This window comes from Rattus norvegicus, chromosome 3 (assembly GCF_021556685.1).
Source record: "Rattus norvegicus strain SHRSP/BbbUtx chromosome 3, alternate assembly SHRSP_T2T, whole genome shotgun sequence".
NCBI lineage: Eukaryota > Metazoa > Chordata > Mammalia > Rodentia > Muridae > Rattus > Rattus norvegicus.
Window position 1 is genome coordinate 7,657,405 of NC_141536.1, and position 22,139 is coordinate 7,679,543.

General features: G+C 44.9%; 1 protein-coding gene across 10 annotated transcripts in view; it reads right to left on the reverse strand.

The window, feature by feature from the left end:
- Positions 1-22,139, reverse strand: part of Camsap1 (calmodulin regulated spectrin-associated protein 1) — a 59,850-nt gene that overhangs the window by 30,978 nt on the left and 6,733 nt on the right. For all 10 annotated transcript variants that reach the window (XM_087651279.1, XM_087651277.1, XM_087651276.1 and 7 more), the window contains 2 exon segments: positions 9,365-9,627; positions 8,447-8,608 (listed from right to left, as the gene is read on the reverse strand). Coding sequence is in view for 7 of the 10 variants with exons in the window: in XM_087651275.1 (XP_087507401.1) it covers positions 8,447-8,608; positions 9,365-9,627 (425 nt within the window). In the remaining 3 variants the exon portion in view is untranslated.

Sequence of the window (22,139 nt, forward strand, 5' to 3'; positions counted from 1 at the left end):
GAAAGCACAGGAGAGAGCGCACCACCACCTAACGTAAGGAGTGGGCTTGAGAAACAGACGGGAAGGCTGGAGGGAGGTTAGCCAAGACAAGACCCCACCTTCTTCTGAGTGGGGAATGAAGCTGAGCATGGCAGTCAGCACTGACTTTTAAAACATTAACTGCGGCAAGAACTGTCGTCTCAGCTTCCTATGCTCACCCTGAAACTGGGAAGCAACATCTTCATCCAAAAAGAGAGGCTGTCACCCATTGTCTCCCACGGAGCTGCAGCACCTGGGGAAGATGCCTAGCAGTCCTTTCCAGGAGAGCTGAAGCTGACTGAACTCATAAGCAATCTATAAAGTTCTCTACAACAGTTACTAGTGGTCAGAAAACTGCAGCCAGTGAAGTCTGAGATCTGCTAGAAAGGGCACAGGAGCAAACCGGAGCTACCCAGCACTGGGGCATCTGAGGTAAGACTGCTCAGGCTGAGCTACGTAGTAAGTTCCAAGCCAGCTTATGATAAACAGCAAGACCTTGTCTCTAAAAAAAGGGAGGGGCTGTACAACTCAGTCAGTAGAGTGTCTAATACTCACAAGGCTTCAGGTTCAACTCACAGCACCACATAAAACTATGCGTAACACTTGGGAGGTAGAGGCAAGAGAACCAGGAGTTTAGTTCAACCTCAACTAAACAAACCAAACAGACGAAAAGTAAATTTAAAAAAGGTGAATTTCAGGTTCAGTGAGAAACACTGTGCTTTGGGAATAAGGAAAAAAGAGGAAGATAACAGACAGACATCACCTCCTGGTCTGGGTATGTACCTGCACTTACAATACACATATGACCCCCACCATGTGCATACAGACACACACCACACACACACAAATGTCCTTCCTTAAAATACCAAGAACCTCTTATCTTTTTGCAGTGTGGATACTGCACAACCAATGTGAACTGCTGGTCCTTCAGAATCAGGGAGGGCACAAGGACCAGACAGCATGGTAGCAGCAGCCTCCACAGCAATGACAGCTACAAACAAACACGCACACAAATGACTGCTCAAAGTAGGAAAAACATGACTGGGTGGAGCTGCCATGAAACGAATGTGACAAGGTCAAAGTCCTAGGAGAAAAGCAGGTTTACTACGGTGAATACCTTACTCTGGTCTCAGTAGCCCCTGGCAACAGAACAATGCAGGACAGAAGCTACTGCAACCCTACAAAATAATGGAGAACTACTACACGTTCCTAAAGGAAGGGAGGGAGGAAGGGAGGGAGGGAGGGGGGAGGGAGGGTTTTTTAAAAACAGGATGAGATAAGCAGTCATCAAACCAGATGACAGAATTCAACCACAGGGACAGTCACAGCAATCTAAGTGGTCTAAACACTAATGACAGAAGCTATCAAATGAATGACGAGAAGGGCAGACTTACAGTGTGTTCAAGAATCCACTTAAACAGGAAGACAGCAGAGTAAAAAGACTGTGTATGCTGGTGCACATCTTTAATCCCAGCACTCAGGAGGCAGAAGCAGGCAGATCTCTGAGTTCCAGGCCAGCCTAGTCTACACAGTGAGTTCTAGGACAGCCAAAGCTAGGCAGAGAAACCCTGACTTGAAAAAAACAAAATAAAATCAAAACCACAAAAATGTTTCTGGAATGAATTCCCTCCAAATACTAAAATTATGAGGGCAGATAATCCCCTCATAAAACAAGAAAGTGCCAAGATCACTAGTACTTGAAGAGAAAGGCAGCATACTAAGTACATGAGACAGAGCAAAGCTCTGCTCAGATGTAAGTACATGAGACAGAGCAAAGCTCTGCTCAGATGGACAGCAGCACCCCGGCCCTCATCCATGAGAAGTAAGCAAGTCTGAATGAACTAGCTCTCTGCTTTAACGAGGGAAGAGAGTGCGTATGATGCATCCACTACTCACTCTATTTTGCTTTTGTTTTTAGTTTAGTGCTGAGAACAGAATTAGGCAAGCATCTCTGTCACTTGTCCTAGAAACAAGGTCTGTCTGCTCACACCACAGAGAGGATGAACGCTTGAGGTGCCAGAGGTGCTGTTCCCTGGATCTGACTGTTACCTGATGCTGGACACTGCACCACACTGCACATGCTCAGTCGCTGTGTGCCGGTAACGTGTAAGAGGCAAACACTGAGGCCAAGACAGGAAAGATGCCGGGCACTCAAGGCCAGCTTGGTCTTATGAGTTAGGAGCCTGTCTACAGACAGTCAGTCAGTCAGTCAGTCACACAGACAAACTGATTAAAGATGAAATGAAAACAAAAAAAATAAATAAAATACATAGCAAAAAAAAAAAACCAATAAAGGTAAAAGGAAAAAATAAATATTAAACAGCACAGACATGCAATGTTCTGAAGATAATGAAGTTGGTAATCTAGAAAAGAACAAGGAAGAAAGTCATGATCAGTATCAGGAAACAAAGATAGGGTCACTAGAGACTGCAGATACATTTACCCGAAGGATAAACAGCAAGAAACTTTATGCTAACAAAACTTAAAATGAACTCTGTAAAAGCCACAAGTTATCAAAAATGACACAAAAATTGATTAAAAAATCTAAATAACTTAAAGTATTATAGAAGTTTTCACAACTACATATATATATACATCATATACATACATCATATATATTTATACACATACCATATACATACATATATACATCATATACATGCATATATACATATCATATGCATACATATATATCTACATGCATATGCACACACACGTATACATCTCCAGACCCAGATGGCTTTACCAGCAAGTACAACAATTTCAGAATGAAATGAAACCAATCATAATCAAATTACTGCACAGAACAGGAAAAGAAAAACATCCCATCTCTTTTGAGTCTGTATTGCCCTAATATTAAAACAATAAAAAGAAATGCATTAGAAGAAAAAAATTGCAGACAGTTCTGTGGGTACTGAGGGTCAGGGACAAACAAAATACCTTTTTCTACCACTTGTATTCCACATCCCACAAGAGAAGGGAAATGTACTTTTTAATTTAACTGTATTTCTATTAACTAGCAACAGGCAACTAGAAATGAAACGGAGAAACACCACTTACAGCACAACTCAAAACACTGAAATTCAATTTCCCTGGAGATAATTAATGAACAAAAAGTATTGCAACTGCATTCCTCACAGGGTAATGACACAGCCACGGCCCCACTGATCCAGGTTCTGAAATTCATGAGAGCATGCAGATGACCTACCAGAGCTAAAACAACTCTTTCTTTAATAAAAAGATTCAGTTCAAAGACATATATTGTCTAAATTCAAGTCATTATTACAGAGTATTGTTTGTATAAACTACAGTCACCTCAAGTTACCATGAACTAGTCACACAGGTCAATGGAGGAGGAGAGTCTAGAGACACACTCACATATGCAGCTCAACGAGGTCCCAGTAGAGCCACTGCCACAGTAACGTGCAGAGGTAAAAGCTCTGCTCCGGGGAGTCTCTCACTGCTCTCTGTGAAAACAGCAGGGTACCTCATCCTTTCCCTGCTCGGTAGGACACAACGTAGAAACTCCAAGTGCATTAGAAAGCTCAGGGGAAGAGGAAATGCCACCAAACCACTAGGAGGAAGAAAGGAAGCAAACCCTTCAAGTCTTAGGACAGGGCAGAAATCTCTTAGCAAAAAAAATGTAAACTAGGCTTCAAAATCCCAGGAACCTTTGCTTTGGGGCAGCAATTACTAAGAAATGGTAAAAAGTCCAAACTAAGAGAAGAACGTCCGGACACACATTCCTAACAAGGTACATACATAAGACAAAGAACACCATTTAAAACTGGCTTAGACCAAGAATGGCATTACTCACTTGTAATCACAATTGTCAAGAGACTGCTTAAAGAAGAAAGACCAAAAGTTTAAGGACAGTCTAGGCTCCAGAGTCCCAAGCCAGCTTCAGCTACAAAGGAAGACTCTATCTCAAACGCACGCACACGTGCGCGCGCACACACACACACACACACACACACACACACACACACACACACACACATAAATAAAACTTGTGTAAAAGATCCAAACAAGGACCTGCAAAAAGAAAACATGAGAATCTAGTACACAAATGCTCCCAATCAAAGACCTGACCGAGTCCTGATACCAGTTAAAACCAAAAGATTCCTGCTCTGTCTCTGAATTTAAAAGGTGCTCCCTTAGAAAACACTGGCAGTTTTTCTCTAGACCCTTAAGTAAATGCTGCATGTGGAACAAGACCTTACTCCAGCACTTGGTATTACAGGCAGTTCAAGTTCAAGGCCAGCCTGGTCTACAGAGACGACGAAGAAGGAGGACTTAAATATTTAGAATATACTCAGCTGACATAGCAATTCTGCCAAGTACCCACTTAAAGAAAGAGCCACAGCATCCAGACATCCAAATGCCCTAGTGGCTTTATTTAAAATAGACAAAAGCTGGAAAACACCTAGGTATCCATGAACAGGGAAGGACAGACAAATCATGACATAATCATAGAAAGAAATTCTACAAGGCATAAACCAAACTGAACTACTTATTTGGTTCATCGAAAGAAGCCAAGCACAAGAACATTTCAAGCAAAGACTGGATGAAACCAATCTAATCGCATTAAGAAAGCAGTTAAGGGTTGGGGATTTAGCTCAGTGGTAGAGCGCTTGCCTAGGAAACGCAAGGCCCTGGGTTCGGTCCCCAGCTCCGGAAAAAAAAAAAAAAAAGAAAGCAGTTAAGTCTGAGCCTGGGCCTGGGGAAGTGCTGACTGCATAAGGACCCAAAGCAGCCCTGAGGATGAGAGGAGAGCTGCCCTGACTGGAATGGCTGTAAAAGGTCATCATCACTGCTTAAAGCGCAAGGGATCGATCGCCACATGGAGAATGTAAACCATGTTTCAGTACAGTGAAGATTTTTTTTAATTTTTGTTTTGTTTGCTTATTTGTTTTTTCCTATTTTTAACTTGAGTATTTCTTATTTACATTTCGAGTGTTATTCCCTTTCCCGATTTATGGGCCAACATCCCCCTAATCCCTCCCCCCCCCCCCCCCCCCCCCCGGGGCTGGGGACCGAACCCAGGACCTTGCGCTTCCTAGGTAAGCGCTCTACCACAATCACGTTCACTGGGGGTTCAGTCTTAGCAGGACCCAGGGCTTCCCCTTCCACTGGTGATCTTACTAGGATATTCAATGCTACCTATGAGGTCAGAGTCCAGGGTCAGTCCATGTATAGTCTTTAGGTAGTGGCTTAGTCCCTGGAAGCTCTGGTTGCTTGACATTGTTGTACTTTTGGGGTCTCGAGCCCCTTCAAGCTCTTCCAGTTCTTTCTCTGATTCCTTCAACGGGGGACCTATTCTCAGTTCAGTGGTTTGCTGCTGGCATTCGCCTCTATATTTGCTGTATTCTGGCTGTGTCTCTCAGGAGCGATCTACATCCGGCTCCTGTCGGCCTGCACTCCTTTGCTTCATCCATCTTGTCTAATTGGGTGGCTGTATATGTATGGGCCACATGTGGGGCAGGCTCTGAATGGGTGTTCCTTCTGTCTCTGTTTTAATCTTTGCCTCTCTATTCCCTGCCAAGGGTATTCTTGTTCCCCTTTTAAAGAAGGAGTGAAGCATTCACATTTTGATCATCCATCTTGAGTTTCATGTGTTCTAGGCATCTAGGGTAATTCAAGCATTTGGGCTAATAGCCACTTATCAATGAGTGCATACCATGTGTGTTTCTCTGTGATTGGGTTATCTATCTCACTCAGGATGATATTTTCCAGTTCCAACCATTTGCCTACGAATTTCATAAAGTCATTGTTTTTGATAGCTGAGTAATATTCCATTGTGTAGATGTACCACATTTTCTGTATCCATTCCTCTGTTGAAGGGCATCTGTGTTCTTTCCAGCTTCTGGCTATTATAAATAAGGCTGCTATGAACATAGTGGAGCCTTTTTTATATGTTGGGGCATCTTTTGGGTATATGCCCAAGAGAGGTATAGCTGGATCCTCAGGCAGTTCAATGTCCAATTTTCTGAGGAATCTCCAGACTGATTTCCAGAATGGTAGTACCAGTCTGCAATCCCACCAACAATGGAGGAGTGTTCCTCTTTCTCCACATCCTCGCCAGCATTTGCTGTCACCTGAGTTTTTGATCTTAGCCATTCTCACTGGTGTGAGGTGAAAGAAATCTCAGGGTTGTTTTGATTTGCATTTCCCTTATGACTAAAGATGTTGAACATTTCTTTAGGTGTTTCTCAGCCATTCGGCATTCAAGACAGAGTTTCCCTGCGTAGCCCTGGCTGTCCTGGAACTTCCTCTGTAGATCAGGCTGACCTCAAACTCAGAGATCCACCTGCCTCTGCCTCCTGAGTGCTGGGAGGTATAGGTCACCATCGCCCAGCTCAGTAGAGAGAGTTTTAAACCTCAGGTCATCAGTAAGATTCTGAAGATGACTGGGTAGGGGAAGTACCTTTTAAACCAAAAAAGTTAAAAGAGGCCCCTCCTGCCCCCGCCCAAAAATGGGCCATGGTACAACTCGGAGCACCTAGGAGGTAAGAGGACCTAAGTGCCCACCAATGATGACTCACGTCAGCCCCAGTGTGGACAACCAGGATGATGTGCCTGCTTAGCTGTAGGCCATCAGGTCCCAGAGAGACTTTCCACCCAGGATGAGCAGTCATAGCAGGGGCGCTGCTCTGCAGAAAGGCTCTATCGACTACACCTCAAGTCAGGAAGAGAAAAGGAGCTCAGGATGGCAGGAAAGGCTTCCACTATCTAAGCTACAGGAGAACACGGTCCCAGAGGGATGCCACAAGGAAGGCAAACTCAATACGCTACCTAGACTTCAATGCTGAAGCCTTGAGGGACCTGTAAGTTATGCAGAGGACCTCTGAGAACGCAGGACATCCAGCGAAAGTTACAAAAGAGCTCCACCTGGCTGGGCAGCTCACCTGGATGCGGAGTCAGAACAGCGAGCCAGACGCACACACTGCATCCGATGACGCTGACCAGGGAAAAGCCTACAATCTAGCAACCACCAGAGAAGCCACACCAGGGAAAACAAGTCAAAAAAGGACTGTAAGCTCCTGTGGAAATGCTAAGGAAATAGCAAACCATGAACTACAAATACAAATACTAGGTAAGAAAAAGATTTATGAAACCTGAAACAAGAAGAACAAAGTATGGTCCTAGATAGGAATATGGCTGTATAAGCAGATACAATAATTTCAAGTCTAACAGTGAAGTGCCAATGTGTCTGTGACCCAAGACCATGGGACAGAGATGGCGGGCTATGTGAGCAGTGCCAAACATTTCTCACACTCCCACATCTGCATACAACGTCTAAGAGTGACAAGTTGGAAGACAAAAATACAGTGTACTTCCTTGAAATATTACATGAATGTAGTCTGACATGATGATATATGTCTGTCTGTCTGCCCCAGAACTTAAGAGGCAGGAGAATCAAGAGTTCAAGGTCATCCTCAATTACATATCCAGTTTGAGGCCAACCTGGGCTACCTTTCTCAAAAAAATAAGGGGTGGGGAGGAGAGGGATCTCAGTGGGTAGGTAAAGTAGTTGCTAAGTAAGCATGAGAACCAAAGTTCAAAACCATGTGTTCTAGTTACAATTTCTGCTGTGATAAAGCACAGGAACAAAAGCTGCATGGGGAGGAAGGATTTACTTCATCTTCGACTTCCAAGTCTACATCACTGAAGAGCTTCAGAGCAGGAACACCAGCAGGGAAAGAACCTGGCACAAGAATTGAAGCAGAGGCCATGGAGGAATGCAACCACTTGCCGTCTGCTTTCCTATACCCCTAGGACCACCAGCCTAGGGTGGCACGACCCACAATGAGCTGGCCCTCCCTTCAATAGAAAGAATGCACGAGGGGCTTGTCTATCAGTCAGTGTAGTGAGGGTATTTTTTTCAAGTGAGATTTCCTCTTACAAAATGACTCTAGCTTATGCCAAGATGCCCTAAAACTAGTCAGCACAGCACGTAAACCCAAACACAGTAGCAATCTCAGTGCTTCTACAGCAAAATGGAAGGTGGACCTTCTCTCCAACTAGGTAGGAGGCAAAGAACAACACCTGAGACTTCTTCCGCAGGCTTGCCATGGCATGTGCATACCTGTACTCTCACATGAACACATGTGTACACAGCAGTATACACTGATAAACAGACACGCGATACACAAGAAACTTGATTCCTCCCCTATAACTATCAAGTACCTAAGATAAAAATGAAATCCATTAGCTATAACCACACACACATGTACATTTTCATACACAAACCCATCTTGATCAATTCTCAGTGCTCAGGAGTAAGGAGTGTCTGCTAATCTACTGGACCCCTAGCTGGATAAATTAACATGCAGTCTCAAATGACAGACTCTAGTGGCCAAGTCCCAATTTGGGGAACAAGAAGCAGGCAAATGTCCATGAGGCAGAGAGCTAAACAGGCACTCACCTTATTGATCCAGAACACCATGGCATCCTCAAGGTCATAAGGAAGTTCTTTTGAGGCGCTGAACGTAGAAAAACGCTTGACACTGGCCACCACCTTCTCAATGCTGATCATCTCCACAGTATAGGCCATCATCAGGGCATCCACCATCGCCATGTGGCCACTCTGGGAACAGAGACAGCAATCAGCATCCTACACATCTTGCAGGTCCCAATGCAAGAAACTTTCTGCCTTGCCTTCCCCCAAAGGACAGTACTGGCTGGCCTGTCCACCCCTGACACTGCTCCAGCATGCAATAATGGTCTGTGGTTCTCGTTTCTTGCCAGCAGACTTAGGTTTCCTCGGTAGCTCTGGAAAAAAGCTCTGGAAAGAGGCTGCCCACTTCCTCTGCCTCCAAAGGTTCTGGGATGGCACCAGGGCTCTCCTTGTATCACACCCTACCTTTAGTCTCTTCAGAGCTTTCTCTTCACCCACACATCACCCTTAAACTGAGGGAAAATAGCCATGGCATACAAAATGCCAAGAACAAGCTAAGAAGAGCAGTGCAAGGGCAGCGTTGGCTAGGCGCTGGGCTAATGTGCAGAGGCACAGCCTCTGAGGACAGGGAAAGACTCTGCAGTGGTGCACACTGCCACACTTACATCTTCACAGTGAGAAACAACACAAAAGCAAAATGCTCTTTCCACAATGATGACATTCTTTTTTTTTTTTTTTCCCTTTTCTTTTTTTCGGAGCTGGGGACCCAACCCAGGGCCTTGTGCTTGCTAGGCAAGCGCTCTACCACTGAGCTAAATCCCCAATCCCATGATGACATTCTTTAAAAGGTAGTTGTGTCATTAAGGTCCACCAATATACATGGGCAAACCTCACCATCTTGTCACCTAACGGCAGGGCACTGAGGAATGCCTGTCAGGCACTCACCATCTTAATAGGTGCCTGGCTGAGATCAGCATCTGTCACAGGGGTATCATCACTCTCCATCACATAGATGCCCTTCCGGGACAGGGCCTGGATGACAGACTGATGTCCTTGCAAGGTAGCTGCCTGGTCCCCTTTCAAGATGAGGCTGCAGACACGGCAGTACAGCTCACTGGACAGGAGCAGCTTAATAACAGGTGGCTTAATGTGCTCCTGCTCATACTGGTCGATGTAAAACGGGTCTCGGAGATCCTCAGGGATGTTGTCTACGGCAAGAGAAAGCACTGGATGAGTAGGCATGCACAGTCTGGCTCAAGCACCACTAGTCAGATAAGAACACATAAAAGCACCTTCCAGCAAAACCCTGACAAGATACAGCCACAATCAACACACAGAGATCTAGGTCCAACTAACAGTCAACAGTCTTCTTAGCACCACAGAGGCAATAGGAGACACTTCTGCAAATGCCACATCATCGCAACAATTGGCAGGATGCAAGCACAAAATTCCTGCGATGCTAGAGGGCCCAAAGGAAACCAGGATGCCATGGAACTAGGATTATGCAGTATCTGGTGACCCCAAAGAAGGGGCTATGATACAATGACATTCATTCTGGGTGGGGAGGGAGTCTCCATGTCTTCTTTCCAATGGAAGTCAAAGTCCGGTAACAAGCGGAGACCCAACAGCTTTTGTTTAAAAAGTAAGCCAAATCTGTTGCCACTGTAACCACAACAGAACAATGGCAACCAGCTTCTAGCTATCTTTGGCTCAGGCAGCATACTGTTTAATCACAATTCTGGTGAATCAGGAGTAATAACTAATTGTGCCCATATTACAGATAAGAAAACTGAAGCACAGAAAAAGGATGTAGCACGTCCAGTGTCACAGAGACAGGACCCAACTACAATTTGGCCTTTCATACCTAAAATCCTGAAGAAGAATCTCATTCCTTTATCTAGGGCCCCAGGGACCTTTGGCATCTCTGTATTCCCACGTACAGAGAATGGAAAGTTCAGTCTTCTCAAACATCCCCACCTCCAGAAGAGTTAAGAAAGCTGGCATTACCAAGAAGAAAGCCCACCAACACCCAGCATTCAAATGCTGAGGAAGAAACATACTAGATCATGCTACCCCACCCCACAATCAGTGCACATTTGTGCTGGCTAGTTTTATATCAACCTGACACAAGCTAAAGTCATCTGAGAGGAGGGAACCTCAATTAAGAAAATGCCTCCATTAGATAAGGCTACAGAAAAGCCTCTAGGGCATTTTCTTCCCCCATTCCCCATCCTGCCCCCAATCAGACAGGGTCTCCTTATGTATGTAGCTCTGGCTGTCATGAAACTCACTATGTAGGCCAGCTGGCCTGCCTTGGACCAATAGAGATATCCCTGCTCCTGCCTCCCAAGTGCTAGAGGGTTTAGGATATGCGCCATTATGTCCGGCCCATTTTCTTAGTGACAGATTAACCCACTGTGAGCAGTGCCACCTGAGCAGGTGGTCCTGGGTTCTGTAAGAAGCAGGCCTAGCAAGACAGTAAGCAGCTCCCCTCCACAGCCTCTCTGCATCAGCTCCTGTCTCCAGGTTCCTGTCCTGTATGAGTTTCTATTGTGACTCCTTCAATAATGAACAGTGATATGGAAGTGTAAGCCAAGCAAACCCTTTCCTTCCTCCCCACCTTGCTTCTGGTCTGGTGCTTCCTCAGAACAATAATAATCCTAACTAGGTCGCCATCCACACTCCTCTAGCCCTGTGCCAGGTATAGAACCACACTGAGAAAAGGTCAGCTTTTCAGGGGCTGCTTCTTCCTGCCCCAGCATCCTCTCTCTTGCTCCCTTCTGTTTGTTTCTGAGCTATAAGTAAAACAAAAGGGCCACACCACACTTCAGAGTGAGAAGTCCCGAGGAACAGAGCTAAGAGGCAAGAACACAGTAGATGAAACTGTAGGATCTGGTTCTGAACAGGTAAAACCAAACAAGGATCTGAGCTAGGGAGGCTAAGCTCCAAATTTGTTTTGCTGCCAGGAAAAGGAGACAGGAGTCACCAAGGCCTGCACCTTCTTCAAGTGTCTAGTAGAGCTATCCTCTACCTAACTCCAGCCCATAACTTCTTACATGTTCAAAATCCCAAGAACACATCTTACTTCACTCCTGGGAGACTTTACCCACCTTGAGACTTGAAAAAACATGGATGTGTGCCTATCCCAATATGTATACTAGCCCCAGACACCTCCTCAAAAACCACCTATATGACAGTTCCACGTGATGTCTGGATTACCTCAAGCCATATTGGCTGTCCAAGCCACTCTCCCCTTTCACCTAGATACCAGTAAGGTTCCTCTCTAAGAGCAGAATAGCGCAGCTTAGGAGGGACTCCACAGAGTCTCGCTCTGCTGCAGGGAAGAAGATGGTATACCACAGAAGCACAAACAAGAACTGGCATTTGACAGAGACAGGGAAGCCCTCAGGAGGATGCAGGAGCTCACAGACACAGTATAAAGACATAAGCAGCCTGAACCTGGAAGCTAGCAAGACAGGAAAAAGCAGACAGGACAAACATTCAAGAGGAAATGTTTCCCTGGGTCACCTGCAAACAATCAACCTAAAATGGTTCATGTCATTGGCACATTGGATTGGACCCTGTACACTTCAGATTCATGACAGAAAACCAGAAAAATTATGTAGGTAGACAACAAGCCTAGATGCAACAGTCGCCACACCTGTGAGCTCCCTCCAATCCAGTCTCAGGGTACTTCAGCCCACTCAGCAACAGAACCTCTTCCTGTGGTCCTTCAGGGAAAAACTGTCCTCAGCTCAGTAAGGGAGCTCCACTCCTCCCAGTCTACCAGAACAGTGACTGTCCCAAGATATGGGACATGTCAGAAGCTATGTTTGCACACATCTATTTGTCTAGTAGCTAGCAGTCAGCATTGTTTTTTAAAACAGCAACAAAGGGCTACAGAGATGACTCAATAGTTAAAAACAAGTATTGCTCTCTTCTCACAGAGGACCCAAGATGGATTCCCAGACCCCACGTCAGGCAGCTTGTAACTACTTGCCTGGAAAGTTCTAACACCCTTTCTGGCCTCCATGGCCAAACTACTTATATGCACAACCCCTGCCCCCTCAACACACACACATACATAATTTTTAAATGATAATGATAAAATATTACAAAACAATACAAAGACATTGTAAATGCATTCTGAATCTGTTTCAAGTGACATATTTCTCTACAAAAGACAGTAGTTTACAAATCACTCATTCAACAATTATTGGAGTACCTGCGTAAACCAGGAAATATATGAATATGCTAGGCCACCAAAAGGAGATGGAAGGCCATCACCCTCAGCAAAGGCTCTGAGACTCTGAAAAGGACACAAAAACAGCAAGCAACTTCCATGACGAGAATCACACTGGAGTGTGCACAGAGCCCAGCTGAGGCAGACAGAAAAAAACATGTCGCTGACTCTCATCAGACAAGTCAAAGAAATAACACAATTCAGGACAGCACAGGGAAAATCTGATGCTTCACCAATATTCATCCAGCTGGTCCTTAACTGAGCACGCGCTACACGCTGTGCTTTGGTGGGACTGTCAGCAGGTTTATATACTCTAAAAGTACAGAAAGGGTAAAGTAGAGCAGGCTGAGTTAGGAGATAATGGAAAGAGGACTCAGTAATAATGTCTGCTGCTGCTTCCTGCACAGAGAGTAGGAGACAGGCCCGGACACCAGCCGCTCACAGGGCCTGTTACTAAATTAGGAGCTGTGGCCCAGAAGATGACCATGGTATTGGAGGAGCTCCATTATAGACATATGGCTAAAAGGGGGCATTCTGAAGAGGCTGGCATTTGGGGACCAGAGGAAAGACACAGTGAGAATGGAAGCTGGGCAGGACAGACTGGTGGTCACCCCATGCTAGGCTTGCAAAGAAGACATTACCAAAGGAGCTAAGTGGTGGCCAGGAGAAATTTGCTAATTGTAAAGCCATTCCTACTCCACCCAAACACACCAGGGAGAGCAACCAAACCAACACACATCAGGGACAAGCACACCGAAAACTCTTTGTACAGTGTAGCCTCAGGGGTGCATGCTGAGCTTCTAGTCAGAGGACAGGAGGGTGACCTCAGAGAGTGGGGAGGGATTCCAAAACAGAAGGGAAGGTATGTGAGGTGTGTATATAATAATGGCCTGGCCGCCTCAAGAGACCCATTTACTAAATCTCACTGCAACCAGAAAGCTTCAACACAGCAGCGTGTTGTAGCATCAGCCACCGGCCACACCAGAGATATGGCATATGCTTATAATATGCACTAGAGCTGAGACAGGAGGATCCTGGTGAATTCAAGGCCAGCTCAGGAAGCCTAGGAAGCCTAGCAAACTCAAAGAAAACCAGCCTCAGGTACCCTGACCCTGTGTCACAGAATTGCCAAATTGACAGCCAAGGCAGAAAAGTAAAAGTACTTTTAATAAAGAAAAAGTGATAGACTGGAAATGAACAAAATAGAAACTCTAAAACAATAATATATATGTATATGTATATATGTATGTATATACATATTTACAGATATATAAATACGATGAACCTGTGTCGTAAAATGAACTGTTGAAAGCAGATTAAGACAGTTATTAGCAAGCATGGTGGCGCACACCTTTAGTCCCAGCACTTGGGAGGCAGAGTCTACAGAGCGAAGTCCAGGACAGCCAAGGCTACACAGAGAGACCCCGAACAGAAAAAGCAAAGACGAAGAAAATAAGTATCTACAACCAACAGGGAGACAATAAGGGGAAGGCAGGGAGAGCAAGTGGCTAAGGCTGTCAGACCACAGAAAGGAACTGCAGGCCCAGAAGGGAGAGGGAACATGGTAAAAGGATGTTTAACTAGACACTGCAGAGAATTTTCCAATACTTATAAAATTTATGAAACCACTAAAAATGCCAGCAAGACTAAAAAAAGAACCCACATCCAAAAAAACACTAATGACACCAATAGAATCCAAAGGCGAAACCTTTTTAGTATGTCAGAGGGAGTTGCTGGTCAAGCCAAGGCAGCAGACTTTTCCTGTTTGCCTTTTTATGCAGAAGACAGCTACACCCCTGAAACACATCAAGGACAAGCACAGGCTCCTAGAAAATGAAGAGAAAGGCTTGGCCCTCACACTGCAGGACAGCATCCTTACCAAGGGCAGGCCTGGTGCTTGCTAAATGCTGGTACAACCAGCTAAACAGGCAAGGCAGCTGGTTTCTGGCCTTGGAAGAGGTGGAATCAACAGGAGGTCCCACTAACAATAAAGCAATAGGGACGTGGGAATACTGTGGGACAAAGGTGTCCTTTCATTTCTGGCCTAAGATACTTTCCTTAAAGCCAAAGCCACCATGGTCCAGAGGACATGGTCTCACGGAGCACCTAGCAGATGCTCTCCCTCTCTGCTATGAACTCTCCCCAAATAGATGAGGATTGTGCTGAAGGAAATCACGTTGTTACCAGAGATCTGTGGGTATAATTCTGAGCCCCGGCATCCCCAGCAGGCTAGGCTTGGCTGTCATCCTCAATACATCAAGTAATAAGACAAGTGCCAGTGAAAATCAGAAAAAAGCACCCCTAAGTCCATCCTCAGGGTGCTGACATGAGATCTAGGCTTAAAGAAAGGACATGATTAATTAATTAAGCATTCTGGTCAAGGAATGACCCTGCCCATCACTGGCCAATCACAGTCTGGTCCTATAAGTTGTTAAACTGTGTGTGACCTCTTCCTGGGAGGCAGAGATGACCCACCATAACCAGCAGTCTCATAGGCAGAGTCCCACCTACCCAGCCTGGCAAGTTCCTCTTGCCCTTAAGCAACGGCAGCAGGGACCACCCCGCAAAGTCTATCACTTTTTCTTTATTAAAAGTACTTTTACTTTTCTGCCTTAGCTGAACCAGATGCTCAAGGCTGGGCACAGGACATGCTAGGACCATTGCTAACACTGAAGCTCAAGTCTGCAAGCAAACCCAACAGGATACTCACTGGCTACTAAATTAAGAGTCTAAGAGCCCTGCCACTGAGGGATCTCCTGACACTGCCATTCAAGTAGGACGGTTGACACACACCAAGATGCATGAAGTGTTGAAACATCTCTGACATTTGAAAATAGCCAGCACTAAATAACGGCAAACGCCAGGAACTCTGAAACAAGCTAGAAAAGTTCAGCAAACAAAGTTTTTTAAAGCACTAAATATAGAAATGGAAAGCAGAACGACAGATATTTAGAAACTCACTGGGCAGGCTGAGCAGGGTGGCAATGACAGGGGACCGAATCGAATGGCTGACTTTAAAGTGAAATCAACACATCCATCTAATCTGAACCACAGGCAGAAGATGGAGACTGAAATAGAGGGAACTGTGGGAGTAGGGCTGTGCACCAGAGTCCCAGAGAAGGACTGAGCAAAATAATGGCTAAAACCTTACAAAATACAGTCAAAGACATCAACTACTGACTTTAAAACATAAATCAGGAAAACCCAAATGAGACTGAGCCAAGACAGATACTCAAACTTGTAAAGATAAAAACAAACAAAAGTTCTGAGGCAGAGGAAAGGCGGAGTTGCTGGAGCGAATGCCTAGTCGAGTGACAGTGGGACTCTCATCCGCAGCTGTGGGGTCAGTATGGAAAGGTGCCTGCAGCCAAGTCTGAGGATGACCTCACTTCCATCCCCACAACGCACATAACTGGTTCCTGTAAGGTGTCCTCTCACCTCCACACATGTACAGCAGCAAACACACACACAAACACCATACACATACACACGCCTCACATCTCTCACATACACAAACAATTAAATGTAATTAAAAAACAAAACTACTGGCTGGAGAGAGAGCTCAGCAGTTAAGAATGCTGGAGGGGCTGGGGATTTAGCTCAGTGGTAGAGCGCTTACCTAGGAAGCACAAGGCCCTGGGTTCGGTCCCCAGCTCCGAAAAAAAGAACCAAAAAAAAGAATGCTGGAAACTCTCGCAGGGTACCTGAGTCCTAGCTGCACGTAGTAGCTTACAACTATTTGTAACTCCAGTTCCAAGGGATCTGACACCTTCTTTTGACCTCCCTGTACATAAAGCAGGGGATTGATGCACAGACATACATGCAAGCGAGAAACACCCATATTTATAAATAATAACATATTTTAAAGATAAATAAAATAAATAACTATGAGAATGGCTAAAATATATTCTCAAAGAGAAAAAAATAGTAGAAAAAATGAAGCATCAAGAAAAAGCAGTAGGAAGAAATGAGTCATGTGGTAAATATAGCGGACTGTTCTTTGGAGTTTTCAGCTGACACATGGCACAAACAAAACTACCACACCAGAACTAGGCCTGGTAGCACATGCATTGAATCCCAGCACTCAGGAAAAAGATGCAGGTGGATCTCTGTGAGTTCGAGGCCATTCTGTTCTACAGAGCTAGTTCCAAGACAGCCAGGACTGCACAGAGAAACGAGAGAGAAAGAGAGAGAGAGAGAGAGAGAGAGAGACAGAGACAGAGACAGAGAGAGAACAGAGACATAGAAACAGAGATAGACAGAGACACAGAGAGAGAGAGACAGAGACAGAGAGACAGAAGAAGGGGGAGGGGGAGGAAGGGGAGAGGAGAGCAAAAGAGAGAAGCGGGAGCTGACTAGGGATATAGCTTAGAAAAAGCAGGTAAAGCAGGAAAAACAAAAAAGGACAAACAATATAATATGCAGGCGGTATTCAAGTATTCATAAAAAGTGAAGATAATGTTTCCAGAATCTTGAGTCTTGGCTGGCTTCTCCACCATAAGACATAGGAACTGGTCAATGGAAATGAAGTTTTAAAACAAACAAAGGAAAGAAAAAGAATGTTTCTCTCAACCTTCTCTCAAGCCCCACTACAGTTTACAAGAAGAGGAAGGAAGTGCCAGGAGCTGTGCACTGCAGGCTTAGCTGCTGGGTCCTTTCCCCAGTCTTTGAGACTAGCCCTGTCCAGAGCACCTTTCTCTATCAGCCTGCCCTGGCAGGGATTTCCTGGGAAAACCTCCTTTCTTTAAGTGGCCGTTGCATTATCAGAAAGGATAGTGCCCTCCATCCTTATCTGCCGAGACCCATGGACATCTAAAGCAGGAATAGTACTAAACTCTGCTCCTGTTCCCTAGACAGACATAACTGATGAAGTTCAGCTTACAATGAAGCAATTGTTAAGACCCCAGGAAGGACAGTGTTCCATGATTAATCACACCACTCCAGTGGTTCTCAACTTGTGGGTCATGACCTCTTTGGAGACAAATATCAGGAGTTGATATCAGATATCCTGCATATCAAATATTTATATTATGATTCATAACAGCAAAATTACAGTTATGAAGTGGCAACAAAAATCATTTTATGGCTGGAGGTTACAACAACATTAGGAACTGTATTAAAGGGTGATGGCATTAGGAAGGTTGAGAACCACTGTGCTACTCAAACTGTAATACAATTTAAAATTTAATTATTTCCAGGACTTTTCATTAAATATTTTCACTGGGTGGTGGCACCCACTCTTAATCTCAGCACTCAAGAGGCAGAAGTAGGCGGACAGCCTGCTCTACTGAGTGTGTTCCAGGATGGCCAAAACTACCCATAGAAAACAAAAAACTACCACCAAAACTTTGAGAATGCAGCAGAGCATGGTAGCACACTTCACACAGTGAAAACACGGGTAAGTGGAGACCACGGTACATGAAGGCTGATAAAGTAGGATGGAAAGTGCTAGAGACAAAGAAAGTGTAAGAGGGCTGGAGAGATGGCTCAGCGGTTAAGAGCACTGACTGCTCTTCCAGAGGTCCTGAGTTCAAATCTCAGCAACCACGTGGTGGCTCACAGTCATCTATAATCAGGTCTGGTGCCCTCTTCTGGCCTGCAGGCATACATGCAGACAGAAAGCTGTATGATGTATACATAATAAATAAATAAATGTTTAAAATAAAAAAAAAAAAAAAAGAAAGAGTAAGAGCTTCGGGGTTAGTACTACCTGAACTCACACAAACCTACTATCATGAAAACTCTGGCACTTGTTCACCAGACAAGGCTATTAGACACAGCCATCAGACTCACAGCACACAGAGCCCAGGCGCTGCCAACAGAATGCCACTGCTGTAGTCTGGGTCAATGAAGGATGTTCTGCACAAGCCCAGGAGGCAGGCTGGCAGAGAGGAGCTGGCTGTAGGAATACAGAAACACCAGGGTACAGAGCGACAGCAGGTAGAGAACCCAGGCTGGGGAAGGCTCCCCTCTTTCTTAAAGTCTGTGTGGATCTTGGAACCCTGGGGCATTTAATTCTCAAATAAATCAGTTGATATGAACAAAAGGAGAGAAGGAAGTACCTGTGAAAAAGATTACTGTCGGGGTTGGGGATTTAGCTCAGTGGTAAAGCGCTTGCCTAGGAAGCGCAAGGCCCTGGGTTCGGTCCCCAGCTCCGAAAAAAAAGAACGAAAAAAAAAAAAAAAAAGCACAAAAAGATTACTGTCAAGAGATTAGGGAAAGAACCAGAAAGAAAACTAAAGCCTCAATTTATCATCTCATGCCTCAGTTCTCTTCTCCAAAAGTAACTGGCTTAATCGATTTCTTATTCTGATGTTTCTCTACCTGGTTCATGCTCTAGTTATGAACAACATTTCTACTCGCACCATTCGATCCTCACAGTCTGGGGACAACACGCCCCAGTTCTGGCTGCATCTTGATGACACATGGCTAGGCATTTTAAAATGGAAGATGTTGCCATGTGACCCATGGGGGTCCAGATGGGAACTGCACGAGGATCTGGACCTCCTGCATCGGGTCAGCTAAGCCTTAAGAAAAGGTCTTCTACTCAACCAAAAGGAACAGAGAAGTGGAAGGCAATAGAGCAAGAAGCTGTCTTAAGTGATCTCTCCTACATGCCCACACACTCACCAAAATAAACTATATTCTAGGCCCCAGCTTAACTGAATGTGGGGGCCAGAAAGGTGATTGCAACCATAAAATGTTTTCAAACATACAACCACCAGAACCAATTCAAAACCAAATGCACTGTGGATCCAGAATGTTTGTGGTGGTGTTCACCCATGCTGTCATGGTGACATAAGAGCAGGCAGGCACTGCAGCCTTGTTCTGAACACACAGCACAGCACACAAGCCAGCACATACACCCTCAAACAGTCACCTCAGATTCAATGTCACCAACAGAAATGTTTTTACTGTACAATGTTTTCTGCTCCTATAGAAACATAGTAGCTTAACACAGAAAAATACTTCCCGTTCTCATTCCTCAGCATGTGTCATTCAGATTGCATTATTAGAATGTTTAACTGCGGGATGGGGACAGAGACAGGATCTCATGTAGTTCTTGTTAGCCTTCAATTTGCTACATAACAAGAACACTGATCCTCTTGCCTCTATTCCCAAGTACTAGAATTATAGGCATACACCACCACCACATCTGGGTTTATGGATGCCGGGTATGAACCAGGACCCGAACCTTACCACATGTAGGATCTTCGTTTGCATCCACCTTGGACTTTCACACCCCAATAAACCTCCATCATTTATTTATGAGCTACCTAGGTTATGCTACGCGTTTTTATGGCAATCCAAATGGAGTAAGAGCAGGCATCGAGGGACATTTTTCATACACAGAAATAGATGAAGACAATGTAAGTCCAGTATGATCCACACACCCATAATCTCAGCACTTTGGAGAAGCAGAAGCAGGAAGTTCTGGGAGCTCAAGGTCATCCCTAGCTACATAGTAAGCTTGAGCTCAGCCTGTTCTGAGACATAAGCCTTTGTCTCAAAACAAACAAACAACAAAATAAAATATAAACTATCGACACATGTGAGCTGCCACGCTAACTGCTTGTAGAAGCAGCCTAAGTTTAGTAAAAAAACTAGAAAAAGGAAGGGCAACAGTGGTCAGTGCATACACAAGGCGGCAGGCACAGCCATCCAAAACGAACAGGAAGTTCTGAGAGGAGGGAAGGTCCTATACCTGGTTGTAATTTTCTAATAGATTTACAAGAAGTTAAATGGGAAACAGAGTAAAGACATCTAGGACCTTTGCAGAATGCCTTAAAGCTACATGTTAATAAACCTTGAAATAAACAACTTACTTTTTCTTATATTGCCCAAGATCCTAAAAGCGTTATTATATGGGAAGAGATTAAAGTGGGCAGAAAGCATATTTTAGAAGGCTCCTCTCCATTAGTCATGAGGGAAATGCACACTAAACCACAGTGCACTGCATAATCCACTTGCTTGACTGGAAAGAGTATAAAGCCCAACACCACCAAGTGCTGACATGAAGACAGAGCAACTGAATCCTCACACGGTGCTCATGGGAAATAATGACTCAGCCACTCTGGAAAACTTCATACTTTCTTCTGTATTAAACACGCATTAACTCATGACCCCCTAACCCTACACCTAAGATAAATGTTTTTAAAAAAAATCCACATAAATGAATGCACATAGCAGTTTTTTCATAATACCCCAAAACTAGAAACCAGCCCAACAACATTCCTCAACAGACAAAGAGCTAGCCATCCGATGGAATACTACTACTAGACAAAGACCTGTACATGTGGATGGATCTGGAAGATAATGAAGGAAGCCAGGTGCAGGGCCCTGATGAGCCTAAGTGACAGGAAACTCCAGAGAGGAAGCAGGTATAGGAAGGCCAGGATGAGACTTACAGGGATCTGGAGGAGGCGCACCACCAAAACGTTATCTAACTGTACACCTACATGTGTTTTACTGTGCGTGTATCTAAACTGTATAGCAATAAAGGTCCAAACAGTGAGCACTACCAACTCTGCCCTGTTAAGAAGCCCAGACCTCTTTCCTCCTTAGAAACTGTAAGTACAAGTAAAACCTCTGCTAGGCTTTACCAATTTGTCATTTAAGACATTCACAAATCTGAAACTCAGCCTTTTGTCCAAACTAATCTCAGCCTCTAACTTCCACGTGCCTGGGCCTGTGCTTGAGCAAGCTGAACCCACACCTGCCCCATCCCCCTTCCCTGTCCCTGCCCGACTATACCTGCTTCTTTATGGGACATTCTCTCCTTCCCACCTTCCCCTCCAGTGGCATCTGCTCCTCTGTCAACTCCACCAGGCAGCACCTGGGTGTAGGCACCATCCAGGGCTTTCCTTTCTTTACATGTGTGGTCCGCAAAGCTCCATTCAGTTCACAGTCACATGACAAATGCTCGCCTGGACTGTATACCTCTACTTTTGACTAGCTGAGTCTGTAGCAACTAGGGAACATCTGCTCGAAGCACATTCCCAGGCTCTCAGCAAACTCTTGCAAAAGTGATCCCATGCACACATCAAAGGACTCCCAATGACATCAGAAGCACTGTAAACTACCTGGCTCCAAGCCTTTCCGAACTAATCACCTGCTATGTCAGCCCTTACAGCTTTGTCTCACACAGTTCATCTACACAATGACAAGAACACTTGGCTGCTACACAGTGGTGCAGCCAGGTCCCCGTCTCCTGCTCTCAGGGGCTATCCAGGCCTTGACTACCCTTCAGAGCCATTCACTTTTGTTCTCTGACACACATCTCTCACTGACCTAGAGCCTAAGAGAAGACCGGGCTGGCCTGTCACAGAGTCTTTTCTACCTCCCCAACATGGAATTACAAGCATCACTCCTGACTTTCATATGTAAAAATTACTTCATGCCAGGTGGTGGCGGTCCATGCCTTTAAACCTAGCACTGGAGAGAGTGGGGAGAGGCAGAGCTGAGTTTGAGACCAGC